The 27,383-nt window shown below is 48.7% G+C and overlaps 1 protein-coding gene across 2 annotated transcripts in view; it reads right to left on the bottom strand.

Annotated features, from left to right (window-relative positions):
• Nucleotides 1–613: 613 nt before the first annotated feature.
• Nucleotides 614–27,383, bottom strand: part of LOC136020256 (peroxidasin homolog) — a 42,967-nt gene continuing 16,197 nt past the window's right edge. The window contains exons 3-23 of one of the 2 annotated variants that reach the window (XM_065691167.1): nt 25,570–25,641; nt 25,245–25,316; nt 23,126–23,197; nt 21,536–21,607; nt 19,867–20,039; nt 18,103–18,220; nt 16,370–16,539; nt 15,623–15,895; nt 15,357–15,473; nt 13,684–13,842; nt 13,404–13,516; nt 11,998–12,154; nt 10,333–10,441; nt 9,425–9,582; nt 6,908–8,411; nt 6,314–6,448; nt 5,442–5,650; nt 4,548–4,662; nt 4,112–4,205; nt 3,681–3,798; nt 614–2,056 (exon numbers count right to left, since the gene is read on the bottom strand). In XM_065691167.1, coding sequence (XP_065547239.1) covers nt 3,703–3,798; nt 4,112–4,205; nt 4,548–4,662; nt 5,442–5,650; nt 6,314–6,448; nt 6,908–8,411; nt 9,425–9,582; nt 10,333–10,441; nt 11,998–12,154; nt 13,404–13,516; nt 13,684–13,842; nt 15,357–15,473; nt 15,623–15,895; nt 16,370–16,539; nt 18,103–18,220; nt 19,867–20,039; nt 21,536–21,607; nt 23,126–23,197; nt 25,245–25,316; nt 25,570–25,641 — 3,988 coding nt within the window. In that variant the 3' untranslated portion in view covers nt 614–2,056; nt 3,681–3,702. Of the gene's footprint in view, nt 2,338–3,680; nt 3,799–4,111; nt 4,206–4,547; nt 4,663–5,441; nt 5,651–6,313; nt 6,449–6,907; nt 8,412–9,424; nt 9,583–10,332; nt 10,442–11,997; nt 12,155–13,403; nt 13,517–13,683; nt 13,843–15,356; nt 15,474–15,622; nt 15,896–16,369; nt 16,540–18,102; nt 18,221–19,866; nt 20,040–21,535; nt 21,608–23,125; nt 23,198–25,244; nt 25,317–25,569; nt 25,642–27,383 lie in introns of both variants that reach the window. The other variant, XM_065691166.1, reaches the window with a different exon arrangement.

Raw genomic sequence — 27,383 nt, 5'->3', positions numbered from 1 at the left:
AATAGTCAGGGTTGGAAAGGACATCAAGATCATCCAGTTCCAACCCCCCTGCCCTGGGCAGGGACACCTCACACTAAACCATGGCACCCAAGGCTCTGTCCAACCTGGCCTTGAACACTGCCAGGGATGGAGCACTCACAACCTCCCTGGGCAACCCATTCCAGTGCCTCACCACCCTCACAGTAAAGAACTTCTTCCTTATATCCAATCTAAACTTCCTCTGTTTAAGTTTGAACCCATCACCCTTGTCCTGTCACTACAGTCCCTAATGAAGAGTCCCTCCCCAGCATCCCTAAAGGCCCCCTTCAGGTACTGGAAGGCTGCTCTGAGGTCTCCATGCAGCCTTCTCTTCTCCAGGCTGAACAGCCCCAACTTCCTCAGAATGTCTTCATTCATGAGAAAGGGACATCCCAACTGCTGCCCTTGTGCAGCGCTTCCAACAGGTCTGCTCTTCACGTCATGCTCCATCAGGAGGAAAACCAAGCAGGGGTGCTCGGTTTGCATTTAGAGATTATCTGATCAGATCAAGCACTGAACATTTACGCCTTACTGCTTTGAATGAGGACTTGGGAAACTTCTGGTTTGCAGGAGGAGATTGGAGCCTGATTTACCTTTATTGACCTTTGCCAGGCTCTCTAGTGGTACAAGCGATAGACAAGTGCAGCTGATTTAGAACACGCAAAGCTTCAGATCTTGATTTGCACCTAAATGAAAGAGTACTTCAAAATGACAAACATCCCTGAGGACTAAATACTGCCTCTGAGCTGAACTTCCCAAACATGCATAACACACGCTCATCACTGCAAGCCTGCGTCTGCATAGGATACACACAGAGCTCAGAGCCCCACGCCAGGAAATAGCTGATAAATCACAACCTTCTTTATTTTCTATTCCTTTTTATTTCCTATTCAGTTCCAGGAGCATCCCTGCTGCTTTGTAGCCCTTTGGTACTATAAAACACCTAAAAATAAAACAGAAGAAAAGAAAAAGCATGTTCGTAACAGTTTCTGGTCCTTGCAGTGTGGGAAGGTAGGTAGGAGGATGCAGAAGTGAGACGGATAAGGGTGGCACAGATATCTGATGGATCAAGTATTTTCCCTTTTGTCCCTGTGACCAGCTTATAAGGATGTATTAAACCCACCCTGCCCACTGATGTGGGGCTCTGGTGGATACACAGGGACTTTAGTTCTAGCACCACTAAAAAGCACCTTCAAGGAGCAACAGAACCAGAGGACCTGTTCAGAGGAGCTGGTGACATAGTCCTGGCTTAGTTACAGAGCTCTTAGGAGCGATAAACACTAACAGCACTTTGCATTTATCTGTGTGTCACGCACTGCACATCGTGTTCTCCTGCACCGACAGAAACCAGCAGCTCCCCTCCACTAATGAGAGTGCCCATTACATGTAATTATTGGAGGTTCTGTTCAAGGTCCTGTTACATTTACACTCAAAATACATCTTCCAGCAAAGAGCCTTTTTTTTTGGGGGGGAAGACCATAAATACAACATAAATCCCGAATGGGGCAGAAAGTTGGAGAATGTGGGTCATGCCAAGGAGAATGTTTTTAGGCATTTAATGGCAGGTCACTTGCAGGGTCATATAACTGAGGATGTGTCACTCATCACCCAATGGCTGGTGATGTGCTATGGCTTATAGTGGGTGTCCGTGGTCTGCTGGCTCTTCCATCCCATCCTGGAGCACTCAAACACCCAAGAGACTTCCCAGACCTTGTGTTCACCTCACTGCTGCTGGCAGGGACTGCCCAGACGGTGCTTGCCACGACCCTGAGGTTCCTCTTGCTCTTTCCCTTGGCGGGCAGAGATGGCTGCAGGTTCGCTTTGGCTTTCATCTTCATTTAATTCTATTTGTTTTCTCTAGGCTTCTCCAGATGCCTTCTGGCACCGCAGAGAAAGGTTTTGCCTCTTAATGAATTGTTTCAGTTGGGTGCCCATGGGACACTTGAGACAAGGAGTGGTGGATGACGACAGCATTGCGTGGGATGAGGAGAGCAGAGCAGCGCTAAAGCAGCTTCGGTTGTTCTCCATTTCCTGGGAACTGTAGAAGAAAGTGGCATCAAATCACCACCGAATAGGGCAGAGCTCATCCAAAGGGCAGTGGGGAAGTCCAGGAGTGAAAGGTCCAAGGAGGGAGGGGCTTCTAGACAGTCAGTGCAGAGGGTTCAATACAGGCAGGAGTACGGCTGTCCTGGGACAGGGAGTGGTACAGGAGGTGTGAGAGGAGGCAGAGCATCGTGGGGTCTCACGCTGCTGTTCCTGAGCCCTGTAGGAGTGTGTTGGACCGGGTGGTGGAGAGCAGGAGTGCAGGTCACAGGGCACCTGAAATGGCACAAGAAAGCAGATGATCTCTATGGGAGGCAGCAAGAGTCAGAGTGAGCTCTTTGTACAGTGCCTGGCAGGTTTGGGGCATGTGTGACCACAGCATGAAAGCAACCATAGCCACAGCCTTTTAAACCCACAGAGATGCTTTTCAGAGACCCTGTAAACCCTGGAGTGCTCTTCATGGACCTGAAATGATGGCAAGGATAGGAAATGATGGCAAGGAAAAGCCAACTCCTGTGTTGCACTGCAATTTATGTTGAATTTCTGAAGGGGAATTGCTGTTTGACTGGAAGATCTATAAGGACCCACAACAGACCATATCAGACTGGAAATCACTGTGGCCAGCCCACAGGCTTCCTGTCCTGCCTTCTGTTGAGATTATCAGCACACACCAGCCTTTGCTTGCCCTATCCTGTAATCTAACTTCCAGAGGATGCTCCCTTTAGGACAGACTGCCTGGCAGAACAACACTTCTCTGTTCCCATCCCTGGAGTAATCATTTCAACACATGAAAACCATCACACACCTCCTCCAGACTGGCAGGTGCCAGTGAGTTGTTCATCCTCTCTTTCAAGGCTGCATCCCCATGGGAAGCGGGCTAAGGGGGCTCAGTCTACGCTCTGTGTGCCCCTAAACACCAAGGGCCACAGGTCTGGTAGTGCCATGGCACTGCCGAGCAGCAGCAGGAATCCCTGGGCTGGCGAGGTGCTGACAGTGACTTTAAACGGCCTTGCTCCCTTGGCTCAAGCTGAGCCAACAAGTGGTGCCTTCAGAAGAGAGGTGCACAATGACTCAGATGTTGAGGGGGAAATCTCTGCCAGCATGTAAGCAAATGATGGATTGCTCCATCTGCCCAGGTGTCCTTATTACCCTGAGGAGGAACCAGTCCATCAACTCCGTTGCTGAGCCCTCTGATATCTCCCTCCCCACAAAGGTGCTTTGGAGGCTGCTGGATTTGGGGTTGGGGATATTAAGTGTTGTTAGAAGAAACCAACCCAGAGTCCCAGGAGAACAGGCCTGAGAGACCTCACCCAGTCCACCTGGCCCATCCTATACTTATGTCTTTCCCCATCTTTGCCAAACCAGTTCTTGAAAGACTTCCAGGAATGGATAACGCCACCACGTCCCCAGACAACCCATTCCAGTGAGTCACTAATCATCACTGGTAGAAATGAGTGCCTAACCTGATGCATTTGAGCCTATTACACCTTGTCCCATTCATCACCAGGTTGCTCCATTCCCTCCTGCAACAGTCTCTTCCTCATGTGAAGGCTACGGAGGTGCCCCACTGCACTCTCAGTGGCACCACATTGACCCCAGCCCACAACAAACACACTGACCTCATACAAACAGGCAACATGGTCATCTTCTTCTCCATTTATCTCCAGTCTTCTTCCCCCATCCGTGTGCGCTGGTATTCCCATGGTGCCACCTCAGCTGGCTCTCCAGTGCATTCACCTGATGGGAATGAGGAAGAAGCTGCTCTAAGAGGAGTTTTATTGCTTAGATAATCTTTAACCTGCCCCATACACAAGAAGAAAGCATTGGCTCAAGCTACCCTCACTGAGGCTTAAACTTGCATTTTACTCTCTGGTTGCAGAGCTTGTAGAGCTCAGCTTCATCTCTCCCTACTCCTCCTCTTCTCTACTTGCCATTAGTTCCCTTTGATTGCATGGCTGCTCTTTGGAGGACACAGAAGTCACAGAGGCTGCCCACAGCATAAAGATAAACCCTGCTCCTGGGGTGACTCCATTGGGGATCAGAGTTTTACCTGTTTCCGTAGGGAAGCGACTGTCTTCTCCAGTTCAGCCACAAGGGACTCGAGATTCCCTCTGGAGGAAGGGCCTGGAGAAGGCGCCTCATTTCTGGGGTCAGGGATAAAAAGTGAAAGGGATTACACTAACATCAGCTGCCTGGAGGAGAGAATCATTCTGCCTTCTCCAGCATCAGCCTCCAAGTAAGCAGCAATTGAAGGGCCCAACTGCCAAGAGACACCAACCAAACAGCCACGCAGCCCAGGTATTTAAACAGCAGAGTTGGGCTCTGCGCGAAGCGTAGGAGGACTTTGAGCTCAGCATCCATCGACTGCAGCACCCCTGATCCCAGACCTCTGCAGAATGATGATTTCAAAGGTCCAAAGGTACTGAGTTATTAAAACTATTCTTATGCTTCATAAAACGGAGGTAAGAGGAGCGGTGATACTGTACCTGGGCAAGGCAGGCTTCTGCTTGGCAGGGTTCTCCTCTGGGTAGCTGAAGCCAGGAGACCTCTTGCTTCGGAAGCGCTGAGAAAGAGCCCTGAATTGCCCCCGTGTCTGGCAGTCTTGGGAAGGAAGGGAAAACCTGCAGTAAGCACTTGTGTTTAAAGCAGAGCAGTACGGATTGCAGGCAGTGCAAGGCAGCGCTGCCCTCCTTCACCATCCACCCTTGACACATCTTTCATGCCAGAGGCGAGGAGACAACAAAGGTGTGTAACAGGGCATGCATCATGCATGGATTCCCATGTCTCAGCTGGATGCCTATACCCGCACAGACACAACACAAAGGGACCATGGCAGAAACTGTGCATTAACAGAAGGGTTTTACACACCCTCAGTTGAACCTGGAAAGCAATACATGATGGAGATCACCATGCCTATGTCCTGTTTCAGTCTCTCCCTTAGGCATGAGCTCTTGGCTGCTGTCAGAGACAGAAGCTCTTCGGCTAAGTGGACCTTCAGCCAGATTCAATGAAGCTAACAGGTTTCCTGGTCGATGCCCTTTCTGCATGTAAGGGGCACTTGGACAAAGCCCTTAATATGCTTTAACGTTTGCTCAGCCCTGAACTGGTCAGGCAGCTGGACTAGATTATTGCAATAGGTTCCTTCCAACTGAAATATTCTAGTCTATTATATTGTGCACCCTTCTAGTCTGTTCTGGACCTTTCTATTGTGCTCTTTTCTAGTCTGTTCTGGACTCTTCTATTCTATTGTGCTCTTTTCATCCATTTCAGGACACACAGTTCTCATGGTGGAGCATGGAACCATCTCCTGATGGCATGTGACAAATGCCACCCAGGGCCATCCCCACATCAGTCAGTGCTAGAGCAGCCTCTTTCCTCACCCTCACAACAGTCCTGCCACAAGCGGAGGTCCACCGCAGGAATCTCTTCACAGCTGACCATGCCCTGCAGGTACGATGCCACCTGGAAGACGTCCCTCTGGAGCTGTTGGATGTGGTCGCTGTTGTCACAGATGACACGAGCAAGGGATGTCTGTCTGATCTGAGTCAGCTGCGCTGGCGTGAAGACTCCAGGATTCTCATACCAGAACCTGCAGTGGGTTGCAATCACAGCATGACTCAGAATAGGAGAACAGGATGGGGAGTGAGGCTGGGAGAGGGAGAAGAGCTCCCCTACATCTGTTGGCAGCACCACACACCTCAAAAGGAGCTTTTGGTGGCTGAAAACCCAGACTGCCCTTTCCTGAACCCAGGAACCCCCATGAGCTGCTGGCTGGAGCTATAGGGTGCCATGGCCTGCAGGTACAGCCCCTTGCAGGGGAATCCCAAGGCTCAGACAGCTCAGCTCTGCTGTAGCAGGTTGGGACCTGGGTGAACAATGCTCCTGCCCGGAGGGCATCACCAGGCAATGCTGTGTCTCACTCACACAGGCAAAGCCATGTCTCATTCACACAGGCAGCAAACAGGAATTAGAAGGAGGCTCCTGAGGACATTTTCTGGCACTTTCAGGAGACATTTGGCACATCCTCAATGGTGCCCAGTGTCCTGTGGTGAAATGAGAGTCATGACATCAGGAAAGGACACATTGACAGAAACTGTGGCAAGTCCCTTTGGAAATGCACTGGACAGAGGAATGTTCCTCGTATCATCAGACAAGAGATAATACAAAATTACATGTTCTGATCCCCCCAGGTAAGGAGAAAATCCCCCCAAAGGGAATACCAAAGGCTTTGGGATGACTCCAATAAGGATACCTGTCTCCATCCCTCAGCCTTCTGAACTGGGTCGTTAACAGGCACATCAGCGTTGGTCCAACTCTGGTACCAGGGACAAGATCCTCCACCATCAGTGCTGGAAACAGGTCGATGTTTTTGGTAGTTCCATATAAACTGCAGGATAACAGGCATTAAATAATAAGTTAAAAGGCTATCGAGGAGTGGAGATAATATAAAGCTGATCCCATCACAGGAGCTTGCATGCAAGGGACTTATCAGGACAATATTTATAAGGTCTTATCTAAAAGACAATGGGATAAAGGCCTGCTTTGGAAAGAGGCAGCCAGTGCAGATAGGATGCAGTTTAGTCTCTCTGGAAAATAGCTCCAAGGCTCAATCTGCTCCCAAACTACACCTCAGCAGCTCCTGATGCCATTCCACTCAGAACCAGACCGATCACTTGGAGAGACCTCATTTGCCTTATCCTGTTCTTAAACCACAGCTATTACCCTATCTCAGCCTCTGTGGGTAGCAATATCTGGGGAGGTTATTTGATGAGTGTCCTGGCAGGAGCAGAAACTTTCCACTGCCTGATCTCCAGGGATTCTGATGCTTCCAAGTCCAGTACAGTACCTCCTGAGCTTTTCTCTGATCTCCAGGTTCTTTATCTCATTCCTGAGGTCCTCAAACTCCTGTGCAGATGAGAGGTTGCAGAAGACCCTGAAGTCATTGTAAGGTGGGATACCATGGTCTCGCCCTCTCTGGATGTTGATAGCAGCCAAGTCCAATGAGACAGAGTGTGCCATAGAGAAGAGTTTCTCCGTCAGCTCCATGTTGAGGAGTTCAGAGGGTACCCGCATCTTCCCAGGAACCCCAAAGAGCCCACGGAGGAGCGGATCAATCCCACCCTCCTGCGTGATCCTGAAAGGGGAGAAGAAGGCCTTGTGCAGGGGGATGTGGCCTTGGCGGATGGGCTGGAAGGATTCGTTCAGCCGGTACAGGATGGGGTTGATCAAGGTGTGCCCGAAGCGGAAGGCAGCAGTGGCAAAGGCGTTGAGAATCCCTGCATTGACATTGGGGTCGTAGCCTTTGTACTCACCCAGCATCTTCATCCCAGCTTCCCCAAGGACCTTGGGGAGCCACTGGGCGTAGGTGATATGCTGCATCTGGGCACCCACAATCTTCCTTGCCTCGTGATACAGGAGGTCCCCATCCCAGTGGGGATTGAGGGCCGACAGCTCCTTGGCAATGCGGTTGTGCTCCCTGAACCACAGCGTGTGCATGGCTGTGAGAGCCAGCTGCTCATTGGCACGGTGGTCTCCTGCCAGGAAGCACGGCACGGGGCTCTCGTTCTCATCTCTCATGCATTCAGTGGGTGGCCCCACAGCAAAGGGAAGGAGATGCTTCCCCGAGCCGGGCACAACTTGCCCTTGCTTCAGCAGCCCCTTTTGGTTGCTCAGATCTCGCAGCTCCTGCGATTCCTGCTCTGTGCTGCCATAAACATTGGAAGCATCAATGTAAGACGTCAAGTGATTGATCTGCTCCCTGGCATAGACAGAGTTCATCAGTAGGGAGGTCATCCCACTGCCACATACAGGGCTGGAGCGGACAAAGAACATGCAGCGCCCGTTCCTCACACGGGGGTCATTGGCAGGGACCATGACGGAGAAGCAAGGTGGGTCGTTGGTGCACACCTCGCTGCAGGGTGCTCCATCTGAGAAGCGGGACATGCTAATGGCTGCCACCGTCTGGTCCATGTCATGGTCCAGAAACTGGCCCCACTGCATGAGCATGTGCGTGAACTGGTCATCGGGGGTGATGGTCTCAGTCCCGATCATGGTGGTGGAGACAAGGCGAGGCAGAGGAAGGGGAAGGTCCCTGGCATCTTCTGCCAAGGAAAAACCCCGGGGGAGGTTAAATCCATTCTGGTAGGCTGGTTTGAGGAGCCTTTGGAAGGCTGTGAGGGATGCACCCCACATCGGGTGCTGGAGGTTGTTGCAAGAGCCATCATGGGTCCTGTACTTCTTGTGGAAGCAGATATCCGAGCAGTTCGGCGTGCGGCGGTGGGCAGAGCAGCCCGACAGGTTGGCAATCATGTTCAGGTAGTGAGGGGACACCAAGTCATTGTACCGATAGCCTGCGAAGGGAAAGGAAAGCACGAGGTCAGACGGTGGGTGCTGCAGCCATCAGGTTCCTCTCATCCCATTTAAGAGCTCTGTGCGAAACACACAACAGGGTTGTCAAGGTGGGCACAGGTAGGCCAGGTCTCTGACATGGTGGTGCAGTGTAATTTATAGGAAGCAAACGAAGCATGGGATCATATCAGCCCCACAAAGAAGAAAAGAAGGCGAAAAAGTTTATACTGAACTGCACAGAGGCAGAAATCAGAAATGCTGTGACCTATAGACCAAACCATGGAGGTGGTCTTGGTCCCCATCCTAGGTTTATTTTACATGGGTTATATGGGTATTGCTACAACCCCAAGCACCATCAAGCATCCAAACCCTACGTGCCGAGCAGCAGGGAAGCTGTGGGTGACTGCCAGGGCGCTACGCCACGTGAAAGCGCTGAATAATGCTGCACTGTGTGGATGCTGACAGTGCAAAGAGGAGGAGAGGCTGGCGGTCCAACCAGCCCAGACGAGACCTGCAGCCTGCACAGAGACTCCTCACACCCTGGAATCCATCCAGGCAGGAAAAAAATACTTATGGGCCCCAAACAGAAATGCCTGCTGCATGCTGATTCACACGTAGGGGTAGAAACATGCAGCGTAGGGGAAAGCCTGTTGTATGGAAAGCATGTGCCAGCTAGAGAGATGTAGAGTCCAACTGCTGGATGCTTGGACCTCACCAAGTATTTCTGGTGCTGCATTGCTTTGTTGGCTGCTCTTCTGCCTCGATAAGAGGAACCCGAGTGGCTGGAACCCACCTGAGTTTGTAACTGAGTAGTAGAGAGACAGAGGAATGATATCCCCCCCTCTTCTACAGCATCCAAATACTGCAGAGATTGCAGTGTTTTTCTCATTGCCACTTGGAAGGCAGGAAACATCCAGGCCAGGTCAGATGGGGCTTGGAGCAACCTGGTTTAGTGGAAGGTGGTGTAATTTCATCCTATGCACAAAGTTCAGACGGGAAATAAAACCTCTCCTACCTGTGACGTTCATATCCACGATCAGCCCTTGTTGCACGTGTTCCTGAATCAGCTGCAAGGTCCTTTCGAAGATCTCGCCTGCCCTGGCTGTTTCAATGGTGTAGGGGTCCCGGGGGTAACGGAAGAGAGCCAGCAAGTCATTGGGCGTCTTGGGGCGCCTGTTTTAAGGAGTTAGAAATGAAGCAGGAACATGAAAATAAATGGACTGCTCTGAGCAATGAGACTCTACAGGCAGCAGGAGTCAGGCTCTAAGCCCAATCTGGTGTTTGACCCCAAAACTACTGCACAAGATCAATGTGGCTTCACTGAGTATTACAGATGATTAAAGAAAGGCTATTTTTCCCCAGGAAAATGCATGTATTTAATTTCCTCAGCATCTCTGTTTTATTTCTGCTATAGTAATTCATTTTTTCACTTTTCAACAGCTGAAACCCCGGGGTTTTGGGCTTAATACAAACTATCTATCTTTTCAATAAAAACAGGCATTGGGGTGAAAGAGGAGGGAGTTATCATTCCCTTGAGAAGTCATATTTCATTGAGGAAACAGTTGGAATTATTATATCATTACTGAAACAGTTGGAATCATTATATCATTACTTCTGTTCTCCCTACACAAAGTGGCATTTATAAAATGACTGTGCTGATCATTTTCTATGCGCTGTCCAGCTGACAAAACCTATGTTGCAGATATGAGTGACATAAAGGGTGATATTTGTCTACCAGAATCCCAAATGCCTGTATGAAGTTGTCACGTCCTTGTATCTACATGGTGCGGTTTCCATCTACGACACTTGAAACAATACTGTAGCTTTCATTTGTGGACTGTCAATGGTAAAATGAGGTTTTGGAAAGCTTTTTTGATCTCGTTTCTGTTTCAAGTCTCAGACCGTGGCACTTCACACACTCACTTGCTAAACAGCTCCGTGCGTGTTGAATTGATGGCGTGGTCCACGCTGCTGATGGCTTCTCGTATTGATGTGGCTACAAACGTGTCGCCGCTCCGACCGACATCCGTGGCTTTCCAAAGCAGAAAGCAAGAACAAAACATCCGAAATATACTTTGGTTAAAATGGGAAAATATAAAAATCACAGTGGGTTCACCTGACTTCTCAGAAAGGAAGCTTCTAAAAGTGATGAAATTCAGTCGCAGGCATTGCTTATATGTTAATTTTCCATTTGTGGAACAATCCAGCTCAAGCTCAGTGTCAGCACATCAGACACATCACTTTCAATCAAAAAAGCAAGCTGCTGTCTGAATACCTTCAGAAGTAAATACATGAATTCTTAAAAATCACTGCATTTTATAAGCCAGGGCGTCTGCCACAGCTGAACAAACTGGTTCCCATTTGGCTCCCAGTGTATGCAAGAGCCAGCTGGAAAATGAGGTACCAGCCATGAATAAATCACTGAAATTATCCGAGGAGTAATTTCAAACAACAAAGATGTTTCAGATTAGTCTCAGCTCCTTGCATGCAATCCCTGGATAGAAAGTGATACCAAATTAATCTTATAAACTACTCCATATCCATGTTGGATATCCCTGCGTGCTTGAGGATTAGCCCTTTAACTTATGTTTTTCACCTTGGATCTTTTTTCCTTGTCAGTCCTTCCTTACCCTCTAAGCAGCACAATTCCCACTCTTGACCTCTGGTTTGACTAGCTGCTCTTCTTTATTCATTACAGCTTCCCTAATGCACAGAGCAGTAGCTGGAAAACGAGAGACTCATTTCCCATTCCCCAGGGACTGAGCAAACATCTAAAGCCTGTATTTGTAGCGACGACGTTGTTCTCCTCCTGCCTCCCCTGATGTGCGAGGTTATGGTCAGACGATGCCTTGAGAGCGTGTTGGCACATTTTAATCAGTTTCTCCCTCCCAACAGAGGCAATCACTACACTCACACCAACAGCTCAGCTTGCAGGAGGTTGTTTAAGCCAACACCTTTGGCTCTGCAGGGAGAAACAGCAGCGAGGAGAAGCTGGGAGGTGCATGGGCTTTACAGCTGAGCTGCCCCATCACGTCTGTGAGGGACCTGCCTGCAAAGAAGCTAAAGGAATAAGAGAGCTACTTGGTCAAAGCGAAGATGCTCCAAGCAGCTCTGCTCTGGAGCCAGGTCGAGAGAGCTGGGCTGGTTCAGCCTGGAGAAGAGAAGGCTCCTGAAGGGGAGACCTTAGAGCAGCTCCAGTGCCTAAAAGGGCTACAGGGAACCTGGAGAGGGGCTTGGGACAAGGGCCTGCAGGGACAGGCCAAGGGGAATGGCTTGAACCTGCCTGAGGGGAGACTGAGATGAGCTCTTAGGCAGAAGCTCTTCCCTGGGAGGGTGCTGAGGCGCTGGCACAGGGTGCCCAGAGAAGCTGTGGCTGCCCCATCCCTGGCAGTGCTCAAGGCCAGGTTGGACACAGGGGCTTGGAGCAAGCTGCTCCAGTGGAAGGGGTCCCTGCCCGTAGCAGGGGTTGGAGCTGGAGGAGCTTTGAGGTCCCTTCTAGCTCAAAACAGTCTGTCATTTTATGGCAACACAGCAGAGCCTTATCCAAAAGCAAGAGAAGACTCAAGAGGACCACAGAAGATACCCTACCAGTGATGGTGAGCTGCATAGCGCTGGAGGTGAAGCCAAAGGGGTTTCTTGCTATGCACTCGTATCTGCCCTGGTCAGCCACGCCGAGATCTTGAATGGAAAGGGTCCCATCTTGGCTTATATGGAACTTGCCACTCTCTGTGATCTGGATGCCCTCCTGGTGCACCATGAAAAGACAGAAAACGTGTCAGGGTTTGGGAAGTTTCCCACCATCCAGCCTTCAGCCTCTTCCACAAACCGCAGATGGATGCGATGAACCAATGTGGCCACCAGATGTTAGCATTGCTCTTGCAGAGAAGCCGGAAAGCCATCCAAGGACATCTGCTGCTGCCAGGACCCACTGTGCTGAGGTCCCTTGCTCAGCTTCTTCACCTTGGTCCAGCTCCAGGCACCCCATTTCTCTGCACTTTCTGCAGATGGGCTGATTGGAGCGAGTGCTGTGCCCTGATGCTGTCACATAAATAAGACTAAATGTCTTCAGTTTTGGAACAACCTGAAACTGCTGGATTTATGCTGGCCCTGAACTGCAGATACGAGCTTTTGCTGGCTCTGGACAGTACCACTGGTCAAAGCACTGAGAGCAGCAGCAAGCTCAAACCCTACCTCTCAGCCTGGCTGGTGGCAGAAGTAGCTTCAGGTTTTACTGGGTTTATTCTCCTGTTTCTTAAACCTCTCTCTGCTGCCTTCCTCCAATCTAATGCTTTCTCTGCTGCCCCCCCCCAGGCTCTTTTCTTCTGCTCCCACTGTTGGCTGGAGCCCAAAGCAAGCTACAAGGTCACCTCCCATGAGACCTCTGCAGGATAACTCAGGTTCAAGCATTTCCCCTCTAATTTGTTCTCTGCCTGATTGCACTCAAAGGCAGGTCCCAGTGAAGGTCACAAGCGTTACACTAAAGCACAGCAGGAAGAAGGCTGGAGAGCTTCATCTAATGGACTCTTGAGAAGAGCAGCCAGGTGGCAGCATGATTCTGAGGACTTGTGCCTTTGCCCCATCAAAGCTGGAGCCAACCAGCATCAATCCAGTTCCACCAGTGGGAATCCTGGAAATAACGACAAAATACTCAGAAAAGAAGAGTCCATTTTCAGGTTTTTCCAGGAATAGTCAAATCAAGCGTTTCCAGCATCCTAGAAGGTCACTGGCTTCAAGTTACTCATTTGGAAGGAAAAACAAAAGAAAACAGGAATGTGCGTTGCAAGGCTTCGAGCCTGAGAAAAAGCAACATTCTTTTAGACCATTAAAAACCTCAAATCAGTGGAAATGTTGGTCCTTAAATCTTCAAACACAATTTATTCCATGTGTATTGCACGAACTGAGCTAACTAGTTGAGCTGGGAGAGGTGTTTAAGCCCCCATTCAGGAGCCATCATGCTCCCCAGTGGCTGTGGAGTACATGGTACCATCTCTTACCTTCACCCAGGTTATGGTGGGACGTGGATCTCCTTGAGCAGCACAGGCAATGGACACATCCTGGCCTGTCTCTGCCATCACATCCTGGGGGGGATGGAGGAACACGGGTATCACTGTGAACATGGGGAAAAACGTCAGATCTCTCATGGCTAAACATCTGCACCCAGGCAAAAGCAAAATCCCATCCCACAGGACACGGCAGTTCCCTGTCAGATAGTGTTGTTTTCCTATAGCATTCAATGAATGACGCACATTCAGCCCTTCTTCCCTCACAGCTTACCTCGGGGGGTCACTGACAGCTGTACTGGGAGGGTCCTCACGCCGATGGCACTGATGGCATGGCACTCATACTGGCCTTGGTCATGCAGAGCCACCCTCATCACCCGCAGGGTACCCGTGGAGAGGATGCTGTGCCTCCGGTCACTCGGCAGCGGCCCACCTGGTCAGACAAGCAGTGCACACTGTCCATGAGTTTCTATTCCCGTCACTGAAGGTATCTGTGTGATAGCTAAAAACTCATTCCCTTCCCAACGCGCCATCAATCACCCTGAAGACACCACCTGCATCTTGCTAAGTGAGGCACAGGACAGATGCTGCTTTTCCTTCACCTAGGATCATGACTTTGCTGTCTCGCCTAAGCAACTGGAAAGAAGCTGGTACCCTTTTCCTTTCCTCCTAAGCCTTTCCTTAGTGCAAACTGCAGATTTAATGACCCCAGATGGATGGCAAATCTGTGGTCCATTATCCAAACTAGCTGTTTAATCAAATAAACAGAAACATTGAGCATTGTCTTCTTTTTCAACTCATTATTTTGATTCGCTTTGGTTTGGAAACTATGTTGTTCTGATATTTTCTCTATTTAAGGAGAAAAAGTTGAAAATTGAGATGCTTTACCAAACCCAAACAAAATTATCAGAACTTCCCAGTTTAGTGACTTTACTGGATTTAATATTCCATTTTCCTCCAAATAAGGGCTTTATTTATTCATCCCAAATACCCAAAGGAATCTGAATCCTCCCCACACTGTCAAAAGTGGCTTGGAGATGAGCAATGCTCCATCCCTTGTCCTCCTCTCACCTTTTCCTTAGCATGCCCCTGTGGAAGCACTGTAAAGCCTGGTTGACCTTGAATCACTGAGTGACCTAGCAAACCTGGTTACAGAGCAGTTATTGACTTTCCTTATTGACACACATCTTCCCACATCTCTAAGAGATACCTTCTAATACCTGGGCAGCTGAGGAAATAAGGTTAAAGGAGATGGAGAACATGCTGGTGGAGGAGAATCTCAGTTGGTCTTTCTTAACTGCATGTCAGGGCTATTGCTGTGGAAGCTGGAATACAATAGCTGTGAATTCTCCACAGTATAAACCATTAATTATGGCTTGCGAAGCATAAGGAAAAGTTGGAGGGCCTCTGGGCCAAGCATTGCTGGCTTCTGTCCCAGAAAGTGTTGGATGGGATCAGCTCAGTGGAGCCAGTGCTGACAATCATCTGAGACTTCAGAAGTTCCCCACAACCTGCTGGCCCAAAGTGGATTTTCCAGAGCTAAAAGAAACCTCAGAGGGGTGTCAGCAGTGAACGGTGCTCCCCAAGAGGAGCAACTCAATGCAGTGATGGAGAGCTGGTACATGCAGATACCCACTGGCTTGGAGCCTCTTCAAAGGAGGTAGGAAGCCACTACAGGAGGATGTTTGAGGCTTTCCATAGGTTTCATGCTGATGAAAACCAGCACGCTCCTTCCTTCTGACACGATGATTTAGTGTGTCAAAGACCTCAGTGCTTAACATCATCCTTGGTGATCCACCGCACACCTCCTAGCTGATGAGGTCTGTGCTGATCACCATCTCTCCCATGCCACCACTGCGAGTCATCGCCCTGGGCCATCAGCTCCCTTCTTCTCACCATGGATGATGGCTCGGGAGAGAAAGAAAGCGCGAGTCAAATGAGCAGTACCTGCCCTGGTCCAGGCAATCACAGGTGGAGGGTGACCCTCAGCAGAGCAGGGGAAATCCACGCTTTGGCCCTCAGTTACTGTCTGATCACTGGGAATGAGGAGAAACCTGGGAGAATCTGGAGGGGAAAGCAATGATTGAAAGCAGGAAAATCTCCGGCAGCAAGGTTGGGTTCATTCTCAGTTCATGGGAGCAGAACCAGTCACAGGGTTTAATACACCCCCTTAAATACACTGCATCCCAGAAATGTCAGTTTGGGAACCTCACCTTGCACTATGATCCTTGCTGTGGCCTGGATGGATCCCTCGGTGTTGCTGGCATTGCAGTTGTACTGCCCCTGGTCCAAGAAGGTGACGTTCTGAATGAAGAGGCCTCCAGAGCTGGTGATGGCGAAGCGGGAATCCTGCGGTAAAGGAGAGCCAGTGCCCAGGGTCCAGCTGATGCGAGGGTTTGGGTGCCCGGAGACCCCACACTCCAAGGTGACGCTTTCCCCAATCAGCACTTCAGTGTTCTGCGGCTGGATCACAAAAGTGGGCTTGGCTGGAAGGAAACGGGAGCTTCAGAAACCAGGAGCTCTGCTGCTGGTCAGTTATGGGCAGAAGCTGCTTGGACTCCTCATGCAACCCCGCGAGAAGTCATCCGGCTCTTCCCTCACCTCTGCATCCTTGCTGTGAGCAGCTCCCCAAGTCAACAAGTGCTACTTCTTCCTACCATGTCCTCCCTCCCAGGCACTAAGAGTGCTGGAACATCCCCACTCTGTGTCCCCTTCTCCCTTGATACCTCTGTGCTGCAGAATTCATCCCCATCTCCCTCCCCAGCCCCAAAGCACCTTCAATCTCTAAATCTCAGTTCCCCACTTCCATGAAGGTACCCTAAAGCTCCGACCACGCTATGCTGCTATCCACTCTCTTGCCCAGCACACCACAACGTCTTGGCACATACAAAACTGGGACTGCCTCTGACTCAGCTCCCAACCCAAGCTGGACCTTCAAGGGTAGCACAAAGCTCAATTACATGGGGTGCCAAAATAGCGCAGCACAACTTCTTGCGTCTTGACCTCCCCAGCTACGTTCTTGGCCATGCACTGGTAGACGCCTTTGTCTGACTCCTTGGTATTCTGGATCATCAAGGTACCATCTTGTAACAGGTTCAGGCGGTTGTCATCTTTCATGTCAATCTCGTTACTGAAAAAGAGCCAGGAAAGGCAAAATCTGAAAGGAGTGAAGACTCTTTTGGGTCTCCCCCTGCGCTGCTGAGGGAGTTGAGGGGCCCTGCATGTGCTGCAGTAAGCTGCTGCTCCTTGGAGCTATTCTGAGAAACCATGGGATTTATAGCAAGAGCTCTGATTTACAGCCCTGAACATCAGCTCCAGCTCCGACTTACTCCCTGGGTGAGCTACTTTTGCTCTCACCACTGATTACACATGACATTCACAGCCCATCAGGAGAGCAGAGTGTTCCCGTGCAGGAGCAGGGAGCAGCGTTGCTATTGTCAGGGCATCTAGGCCCAGAAAGCTTGTTCTCATTATTGCCTGAGTGCAAATATAATAATGAGTTAATATTATTGTGTGCAGCCATTTCTATTTGAATGAGCTCTAAAGGCCTCAGGGTGGGGGGGGGGAGCAAAAAGCTCTAAGTCACCATGGGACCCCAACATATCTTGGGCAGCAACCCAACCCGAAAGCTGTGAAACATCTTGCTTCTTTCTACAATGACCTGCAGCTCCTGGATCCCAGCCCACAGCACAAGGTCCCACTGCTGCCTCCCATTTGTCCCATTGTGAAGGAATCTTGGATGGCTGCAGATGATTGAAAAGGGAGAAGAGACCTCTCTCCCCACAGGACAAAGGCTGAATCCACTATGCAAACTAATATGCTTGCTGGGCATTTATTTAATTCCCCTGATGCCTCCTTACCCTAGTCATATCTCGCTTGCGGAACATTTATTATCATTACCCCTCTTCCAATGCTGTCTTTGGGAGCCTGCCAGCATTTCCCTAACAAAACCTTCCTTCCAGAGGGACTTAACTCAGCCATAAACTTTAGCTCTGTGCTGAAGCTCTGCCTGGTGGGGAGTTAGTTGAAGAAGCAAACATTGATCATGGTTATTAACAACCGAGCCCTGTTCAAGCTCCCACAACCAAGGAGCTTGTAAAGCAGCAGCGTAACTTTGCTTCCACAGTGGGCAACTGCTTGAGCACAGAGTATTCAATTGCTCCACACTTCCCAGAAATACTCTTGGCATTTAGCACAGCCAGTTGGGTTTCAGTGTTGCTCTATGGGGTGATAATCAATACACTGCTTTGCAGCGTCTCTCAGTGGAGCGCAGTGATTTTTCCTTTGGAAATAAAAGCCGTTCTCCCAGCATGTTAGGCCTTTAGTGAGACAAACCTAGAGACCAGAAGCATTTCAGGAGTTAGGGAATGGCAACATGAAATACTAATTTTTTCTTTTCCTGATCAAAAGACTATTCCTTTCAGCCTGCAGGGAATGTTTATGGGAATGCTGTAAGCTCTTGGAATCCATCACAAATGCAGAAGAAATGTTTCAAATACAGATAAAACACCACTTGGATTACATGGTCAGCAGAGAATGCTGTTAAAAGGAAGGTAAATACAAGCCATGGAACATCCATTTCTCTTTTCCTTTTTAATGTTGCATGAAACAGCTTTTGTAATTACAACCAGTCACCAAAGAACTCGGTGCTTGAAACCATTTGCTACCCCAGGGCTCCCTGTGTGCGACTTACTTGTTGTGCAGCCAAATAATCGCAGGCTTTGGGTTGCCTTCTGCCCTGCAGGTGAAATAAACTGTGTTTCCCAAGAGGACGTCAACATCGTGGGGCTCTGAGGTTATTCGAGGCCTCTCTGTAAAACACAGTTTCAACACAACTCAGTCCAGAGCAGCACAAAATCATGTCCAGCCCCATTGACACAACACCTATCCTGCAGCAAGCAGGCACCAGCACAGCCCTTGGAACAGCAGCATCTGCTCAGAGCCACCCCAGGGCTTTATTCTTTATGTGCCCAGTTCATCAACTGGTCCCTACTCAGCCAAGCCTTTCACAATGTGCTCCACTTGGAGATGTTCTCCAGCACTAAACAAGTTAAACCCTTAAGGGCTGTGCTAGAACATGAAGGAGTTGATGTGCACTGTCTAGAGCACTTGATCTGGATGCAGCACAATACTTACTCATCTAATAACCTGTCTGATCACCAGGAAAGCCAGCTGGATTATTCAGGAGATTAACTTATCTGCAGGAGCAGCACCAATGTGGGACCAAACCCACCACAGCGCCACGGTACAAAATGCTGATCCAGGACAGATTTGCTCCACATCTGCTAAAAAGCAGTGGGTTAACTCGATGGCAGCAGGCTTCGGACTGACTCAGATAGCAGCTGCCTGCACCATTACGCTGAATTATGCATCGTTTGTCTTTCCCAGCTGGCACAATACCAGTGTAAAATGCCTAATGCCAGCAAAATCTTCCCACCAGGTGCTCTGGCTGATTTGACACACATACATCCCACTGTGCACCCTAAAGCAGAACAAATTTACATTAACAGCTGTACCGTGGCACTGGGTGTATACTGGGGACAGCTCATGGTGCGGCACATCCACTTGTACACACTCCATGTGTCCCCTGCTGCTTTCTCTAAACCCTTCTTATTTCCCTCTCCCTTGAGGCCACAGACCCATTTGTGCCAGTCCAATTGCTTGCATGGCTGCGCCCCAAATTAAGCTGTGAAATGGTCAAGATTTAAAGAAGAGATAATAAAATCATAGGAGAAAAGCTGAATTCAAGGGAGAGCTGATCTCATACATCTGGCTCATAGCGCGGCCAAGCACGCAGCTGGACTGGCACATCCAGGAGGGATGCTAAGAGCTGGCCTGGGTGAGTGGGAACATCTCAGCCTGACTCTACCAGCAGTGAAGTATCAGTGAACAATGCTTGTGCCATCCTGCACTGATGCTTGTGCTTGAACATCAGAGTTCTGACTTTTTCTGTATGAAATATTCAACTTTGGAATCCTTCAGAACAAACCCTTCCATTTCAAACTGGCACCTTTCCATGAGCAGCTATCTAAATTGACAGAACAGCTTAGCAAACTCAATGCACCACCACAATCACACAAAGCATCCAGCTACCTATCTGCTACGCGTTTGCTTAGCTGTTCAGTTGTGCTTCCAGCCATTACAGTTCTCCCAGCATTCCCCTTCTGTTCATTCTGTTAGAGACACTTCTTCTGGTTGCTGGTTTAGCCACTGACAACAGCAGATCCTTTACTGGCCCTATTCTACCCTAGAAAATCAAGAAGCAAGCTAAACCAGAGCTGCCTTCAACCACTGAGCAACTGTCGGCGTTATCCTGTTAACCTGTGTGACTTCCCCATTTCAGCAATGAAAAGAAGGCAAAAGCAGGATGCCAGCACAGGGAAGAGGGAGAAAAAGGGTGGAAGAAGCCATTCCCAGACCAAACCCCAGCTCCACGGAGGGCTTTGCCTTCGCTCACCGCAGTTGAACTCCTGGGCAGTCAGGGTGATGATGGAGCGGCCGTGCAGCTCACGCGGTGCCTCGCACGTAGCTGCAGTCTGGATGCTGCTGCCCTGCTCTGCGTAGTCCTTCAGCAGCTCTGCCAGCCACATCAGGTCACAGTCACAGAGCAAGGCATTGGAGTCCAGCCGCCTGCGGGACCAAGGGAAAGGTGCTTCATTTCATAGCTTCCCCCTCCAGCACACAGGAGGGAACAGGCCTCCAGAACGGAGGATTTGGATGGTTTTCCCTGCTTTTGGTTATATCCTGGATGAACCTTTGAGATATTTCATTCCCACAATGTTTAACCAAGTCGGAAGGATTGCATTAAACACCAACGTTACCCATCATTTTCAAACGCAAATCATTCTGGTTATGCATTTCTGGCTTAATTTGAGGCAGAGACACACTAAATGTTGGGTTTTCCCTCAGGATGCAGATTTAAACCGTAACTAACTTCTAAAAGAACAGTACATAACACTGCTCTGCTGGAGCTTTCCATTCTCTTTTAGCTCCAAAACCCTTCCCCCTGATTCTAGCGAGCATCAGATCAATCTCTTCCTGTGACCAGATGCTCAAGGTTGTAGCACTTCTGCACAGCTCTAAGGGCTTTTATTATTGCAACACAGGCCTGAACCGTGCTGAATGGAGACCAGTGACCTCCCAATGCACCCACACTTCTCCCTCCACTCACTTCATTCCTATGTGCAACGCTACGCACAAGGATAAATAAAAGACTATCAAGGGATTAGTTTATTCCTCCTTCCCAACTGACAGTTTTACAGTAGATGGGTCTGGGCCATTGGAAAAAAACCATGGAAAAAAGGTCTAATGTTTTCAGGGACAAACATTTGAGAATGTGAGACTTCACACGAGGCCACAATAGAGCATTTTATACACACCCCACCTTTCTCTTTGACACATACAGGCACCATTTCACAAGTTATTTCCTGCTAAAGTGAAGCCTTTTACCTGCTTGCAGCAATCACAGCAGGCTGCAGTGGGAAACATTATTTTCTCGTAGTTGGAAATCATGGCAAAACACCAGAATTCTTTAGGTTTTGCTTCCCCCCCCCCCCCAAATGCATCATTTTGTTTCCAGAGATCATAAAAGACAAATGGAGCAAAGCTCTGGGGGGTCTAAGCAAGAAGTGAGCTTAAGAGACAGCCAGGTTATGTGGAATAACACACCAGGCACTCCTGCATAGGAGAAGAATCATGCACATTGGCACCCCTCTGAGTATTATCATCTCTAGAAAGAAAGCCTTTTCTTTCGTGACTGATTTTTCCTTCCATCTTAGATACTGAAGACATGATCAAGGTCGTATCTAAGACCTGGACTCTCTACAGGGCTCAAGGATGTTTTATGGGTTCAAACCGTTGTGAGGACTTTCCAGGCATGTTCCTTCCTGTGGCATTATCGAGCTGGAAGCGGATTATAGTTAGGTTATAATTAGGCACCAGCTTGAACAAACTACTAACTGGTTAAATGAGCCCTCAGGTCCAATCAAAACTGTTTTATAAACTTAGCACTGGCCTTAGAGGTGCAACCATTAAAAGCTTTGCCAAGCAGGCACATTTTTCCTCAGGTCTTGGCCATCTAATCAAAGATAAACAATTGCTCTTTGCAGGCAATGTTTTCCACTTACAGCCGCTTGAGGGATTCCAGTTGAGAGAATGTCCCTGGATGAATCCTGGAAATCTTGTTGTTGTGCAAGAATCTGCAACGGGAGAAGCCAGGCCAAGACATGATTCAGTATTTGCACCGCACGGATAGCAACATCCCGGGTCAAAACTCACTTGAAATGCAAATAATAGAAAAACTCACAAGAAAAACTCAGTTGAAATATAAATACTCCATCCAAATGGAGTTTTTAAATGCACCGTGTTTCTTTCCGTGAGCTGTAGGGATTTCATTCATTCGGGAGCGCAATGCAACACACCAAAGTGAGAGCGGGTGTGGATTGGAAACGGTGACTCAAGATGTGATGTAACAGGTTTAGACTGGAACCTTAAAGTTAATCCACTTCATGCTCTGCAAAGGGAGGAGAAAGGGCACAAAATCCCCATGGACTGGACCCACCCTATGCTTTCTGTGCCTGGGTCAGCTCCAGTTTAGAAGGGACCTTCTCTTTCTCCCCCTGCAGAAAAGATGGCAGTTCTACAAGGGCAGCCGTTGAAATAAGGCTCCGGACAGCTCATGCCCTACACTCAATGTAATTAATAACCCAGTTCCATGAGTAAATCTAATTCAGACACCAACAGCCTAAACTGAGCTTACCTCTGAACAAAGCTGAGGCAAATTCTCACTGCCAGACTCTTAGCACACAGGTTAAGCCTCCCTCGTTCCTACTAAAACCCCCTCATTGCACTAAAATACATCAGTGGGGACCAAGATGGGATAGTCAACTCTCCATTCCCTTAATGAAGCAGGAAATTTAGTTATGCTGGTGACATCTACAGCTCCTAAGAGACCATTGATGAAAGTTAGGAAGTAATTTTAGTAGATGGTGGAACAAGAAAGAGATACAAGGGCAGTACAGCTCGTGTTCCAGTGTCTGCGTACACGCATGCACACCCGAGCTCAGCCTACTTGCCCAGCTTGGATGCTGACAAACCCTCCAGAATTGTTGTTGGATCCGATACAGCGACTGAGGTCAGCCATGGTGTGCTGATCCAGGTCTCAACTTTCCTGAGGGTGTTTGCATCCCATGATTTTAGTTCCCTAGCATTTATGGATATAAGGCACATTTCCACACAGCAAACAAGGGTCTGTTGGCTCCACCACGGAGTGGGAAACACCAGATGAGCTTCTGCTAGAAGCAATCCTGGGAGCAGAAGACACAGGACCTTGTTCTCCGGCTGCTTTCAAGCAGGATGCGTGCTTTTCTGGTTAGACGTTCCCCTTTCCACCCCCTTTTTCTTGTACACTGCCCAACAGTGACTCACGTTGACCTTATGGTCAAGAGTAACGTTTCGGTTGGCCTGGGCAGCTGTAGGGCTTTCTGCAGATTTACCCCTGCTTAGGTGGGAAATGTGAGCATAACACAACATGGGAAATTCCCTTCATAGTCCCTTATAGCACTCTGCTTGGCAAGTACATTGAATCTCCTTCTTCAAGGATTTCCCCTCCATTTTAAATATCGCACTTCGCCCTGCCAAAACTGTTACACGAAAAGAAGGGCTTTCCCTCTTCTCCTCAACCCCTTATTCACAAGGAAGGTTCCGTCTTTACTTACAGCCTTTCAAGCTTAGGCAGGTCACTAAACGTCTCCGACTCCAGGCTTTCCAGGTTGTTGAAATGCAGGTACCTGTCAAACAGAAATCACAAGGGGCAGGTGTACAGATTGCAGGTTAAAAGACAGAAGATCTCTCCAGGTCATCTGCCAGCTGATCATCACACATCTCAGTGCAGATGTCGAGAAGCCAGCATCCACTTCAGCGTCTCCATTTTCCACATGCAAACACAGAACAAGCACTGGCTTTTCCCTTTCCTGTCCATTATTTGCTCTCTCTTAAGAAACTAAACCACACACAAAAGGGGGACAGATTTGCTCTTCCCTAAAGCCTAACACCATCACCATCAGGCTGAACTGCCTGTTGCACTGTTAAGGGTCAGGATGAATCGCCTGTCCATGGAGTGCCAGCCGCAGCTGCTCACATCTGAGCACCGTATGGGAATGCCTTGGCATTGCCCAACACATCCTTGGATTATCAGGGAGGAAGAAATAGCCTTACTACAAGGCTCTTGTCCCCAGTCTAGGAACTGCAATATTTCTGAGTGGGATCATGAGTTTGCTGATAATTAAATTGCAGAAAAAGGCCCTGAACAACTTGATATACAACTTGGAAATGGGTCCTGCTTGTGGCTGAAGGTGAGACTGGAGACATCCCAAAAGGTGTCTTCCAACCTGCATGTCTGTGATTCTAATAGGAGCTCCCAGCACATGCACCCACCCAGCAAGGGCAGAAACACCTTGAAACAGATGCCATTGGGCTCTTCTGTTTCTGCAGAGGGCAGGTACAGCCTCCAAAGATGGAGACGGTGCAGTCAGCACCGGGTAGAACACTGGGATCTAAACGGCACATTAACAGGAACAGCCCAATTCTTGCTAATAGAAGTTAATGGGTTTAATTCCACTAAAATCTCAAGCATGACCTGCTATTCCAGAGGCTTTGGAGACCTTCTGCACTGCCACAGGCCATCAGCAGAGAAAACGTGGGGTCTGCAGAGCAACATCACCACAACACATCAGATTCCCTTTGTCATTCACCAATTGACTGTTGCTGGAATGGTTTTAACATTGCCTAAACTCTTCCCCTTTATTTTACACAGGCATCAATTTCACAGCGGACACTGATTAATCCCGGACCTACAAATACTCATTCTGCTATTGTAGCTGACTGCACCGAGAAATAACTGCCTAAGCTGCCACATGGCTGTTTGATTTGTAATGGAAAGATTAACGATAAATGGTCCCCTATCAGAGCACAGACTCAGATTCTGCAGTGGAGAGCAACAGTGGGGAGAGAAATACACGCTCTAATACGTCTCAGATGTCTGCTGTCATTGCTTTGGACCTTGAGGAAAGCATCTGATACTGTCCATCAGCCGGGTTATGGCTTTCCTTGAAAAGCTGGCTTTGGGGTGCAGGAAAATGGGGTAGGATTTGAGCAAAGCTAATTCCTTTGGAGCGGTGCCTGCCCGAGATTGGAAACAGATGGGACTTGCAGCGGGATGTTTGTTGGTTTTGTGGCTTTGCTGGGGTGTTTTAGTTTCATTCGTGACATCAAGTCTGGAATGCTCATTGGTAAAATATCACCATGGCCAGCATCATCTCCTCTCGAGCACAGCTGAGCCGGTCTCTGCTTCCTATGCTTTCTCCCAGGCATCCTTGCTGAGCTGGCTGATGGAAAGCTATACTGTATGCAAGGTTGGTAGCACACCTATTATTAAGCTTTCCTCTTATACTCTTTCCACTTTTGCTGTCAGCAGACCCCTACAGACCCCTGTTTCCTCCCATTGAAAGGTCCTTGGTCATTAAGGGAATCAGAAGCACAGCTGGGCTCTTCCTGTGCTCCAGGGCTTTAGGGTCAGGAAGAAAACATATGGGACATCAATAAGGAGAGACCCTGGTATTAACAAACCAAAACCAGTAGTGGGACCAGCTGTTTTCACACGAAGCCAGTGTTGTCTTGCAGAGTTGGATGATAAAACAGTAGAAGCCCCATCCTACACCTTGCAAAGTGTCTGATACTCTCCAGCTACTGGTAACACAACACATGGGTTCAAGGAGCCAGTAAATCAGCCCTTACACACATCACATTCAGCAGCAAACAAGGCTCATCTGTACTTACAGCTGTTCCAGAGAGCGCAGCCCGTTGAAGGCATGTTGCTGGATGCTCTGAATCTCATTTTTATACAGGTAGCTTGCAAATGGAGAGAAGGAAAAAAGCATGAGGCTGATTTATCAGCAGCTGTGCTTTCAAAAGACACCGGAAACAGTTATGAACCTCAACCCAAAGCAGAGCTTGTTGACTGGATTCAAGGGTGATGTTTTATAGCTATGACACAAACAGCTGGAAATTGCAAGCACAGAAAAATACATCCTTGACTGGCAAACCTTAGAAGTGCATTGTTACATTACAAAGAGGAGAAGAAATCTCTGAGTTACTGACTCACAGGTATTTCAGGTTCTCCAGATCTTCAAAGGATCTTCTCACAATGTGCTTTATGTGATTATTGTTCAGCAGCCTGTTCAGATCAAGAAAGAAAACCACAACTGGTGAGTTGAGCATGTGTGAGACACGTGGCATTTCTGCTCCTGGATGTCCACTGGAAAACCCTGAGCCTCTGTCTTGCAACACAGCTTTAACATTAAATGGGGTTAGAAGATCAAGGTTTGGATACTGATGCCAGCTAAGCCAATGAGAAGGTTTCTTGCCCAGAGGTACCAAGTGTTTCCAATGGTCAAAGACCTTTCTTTACGTTCTGCCACAGTGGTTTTCACCCCAACGTTGCAATTTTGGCCAAGAAAGGGATGAGAAGAAGACAGGTAAAAGGAAGCAGAGGGGAAGGAGATATTAAATCATTGCTGCTGCTCTTTTACAACCACAACAGTTTCTGAAGGTGCATGGCTGCATTCAACAACGTGTGAGCAGGGATGTGCAGAGCCAGTTTCTAAGGGGCCAAACACAGCTTCAAATACCAGTTCACAGTGGACTTATAAAATGGTAACGCTTTGTTTTAATCACTTTGTGTGCAAGTATGTGCAAATGAAAGAGAACTACGTCCAGATCTGACTCCTGAGGCTCTTCAGAGGCAGCCTCCCTCCATCTAGAGAGCCTGGTGCCAGATTTTAATCCAAAACCCATGGACAACATCACATTGGCAAGCCGTCTCTGACTTGTATGCACAGTTGCCATGACGGAGCATGCAAATGATGGCTGGTGCCAAGGACCAGAAACACAGCTCGGCCTTGGAATAACCACCACCAGCAGTAACCACGCAGCTGAACACCACAAAACCCATTGCTGCAACCACTGCCAAGCCCAACACAGAGAAAATGGAATAAATCACTTATAAATAGCTCTTGAATGTCCGACACTGAACTATTCATCCTGGCTGCCCAACCGCACTCCTGTGGGGCTTTTGCTGTGGTATCCCACTGATGTTCAGGTCTGGCAATGCTGCTATAAGCTCATGGAGTTCATAGCAGAACAGCTCAGAGCAAACTACACTTACTCTAATGATTCCTAACTGTAGATGTGGATGGAGAGCTGCAACTGCACAGCACAGATTTGCTTTTCTAGTGCTGTAGGAAAAGCTGCTATTCCCTCTGCAAGGAGCAGAGCTTACAGCATTAGGTCAAATTCAACACATGTATCGGATGTGCATTTTCTACTTTACAAGCTCCTACTTGTGATAGTTGTGCTCCTCAGGAATGATCTGCCACCAGGCAGCAGGTGAGAAGACAGGTCAGTGCTTTCCCAGTGGGAAAACCCAATCTTCTTCCCAACTTTGCTGGAAAAAATAGGGTAGGCAGGGCACCAGCCAGCCTCTGGCACTGCAAGCAAAGGTCCCTTCCTGGGAGGAACAGTTTATGCAGGTGAAGGATGGAGAGAAAAGATAAAGAGATGGGGAAAACCAGAGGAAAACATGTGGGAAAAGATGATGAAGATAAAATCAAATGCCTCAGGGATGCAAAGATAAAAGGTGTCAGAAACACACACGAGTTGTGGCAGCTTGACAAGGTACAGCCAGGCATCTGAGTCACACCAGCTTGCTCTCAGGTGGAGCATTACATTAAGGATCCAAAATGCACGTGAGAAACTCAAGTGCAAAGAAGCTTTTGGAATTCAAGGCAATAAAGGTTTGAGGGAAAGCTCAGTATCCTTGATTTGAGCATCCTCCCTTGATTAGCTCCTGCTACCACGGATGTGGGTACCACTGCTCAACTGCACACTGTGGACAAGCAGCTTGAAGAGGTTAAGGCA

Source organism: Lathamus discolor, chromosome 11 (assembly GCF_037157495.1).
Source record: "Lathamus discolor isolate bLatDis1 chromosome 11, bLatDis1.hap1, whole genome shotgun sequence".
NCBI classification, from domain to species: domain Eukaryota; kingdom Metazoa; phylum Chordata; class Aves; order Psittaciformes; family Psittacidae; genus Lathamus; species Lathamus discolor.
The sequence above is the reverse complement of the archived record's forward strand: the minus strand, read 5'-3'. Positions and strand labels throughout refer to the sequence as shown.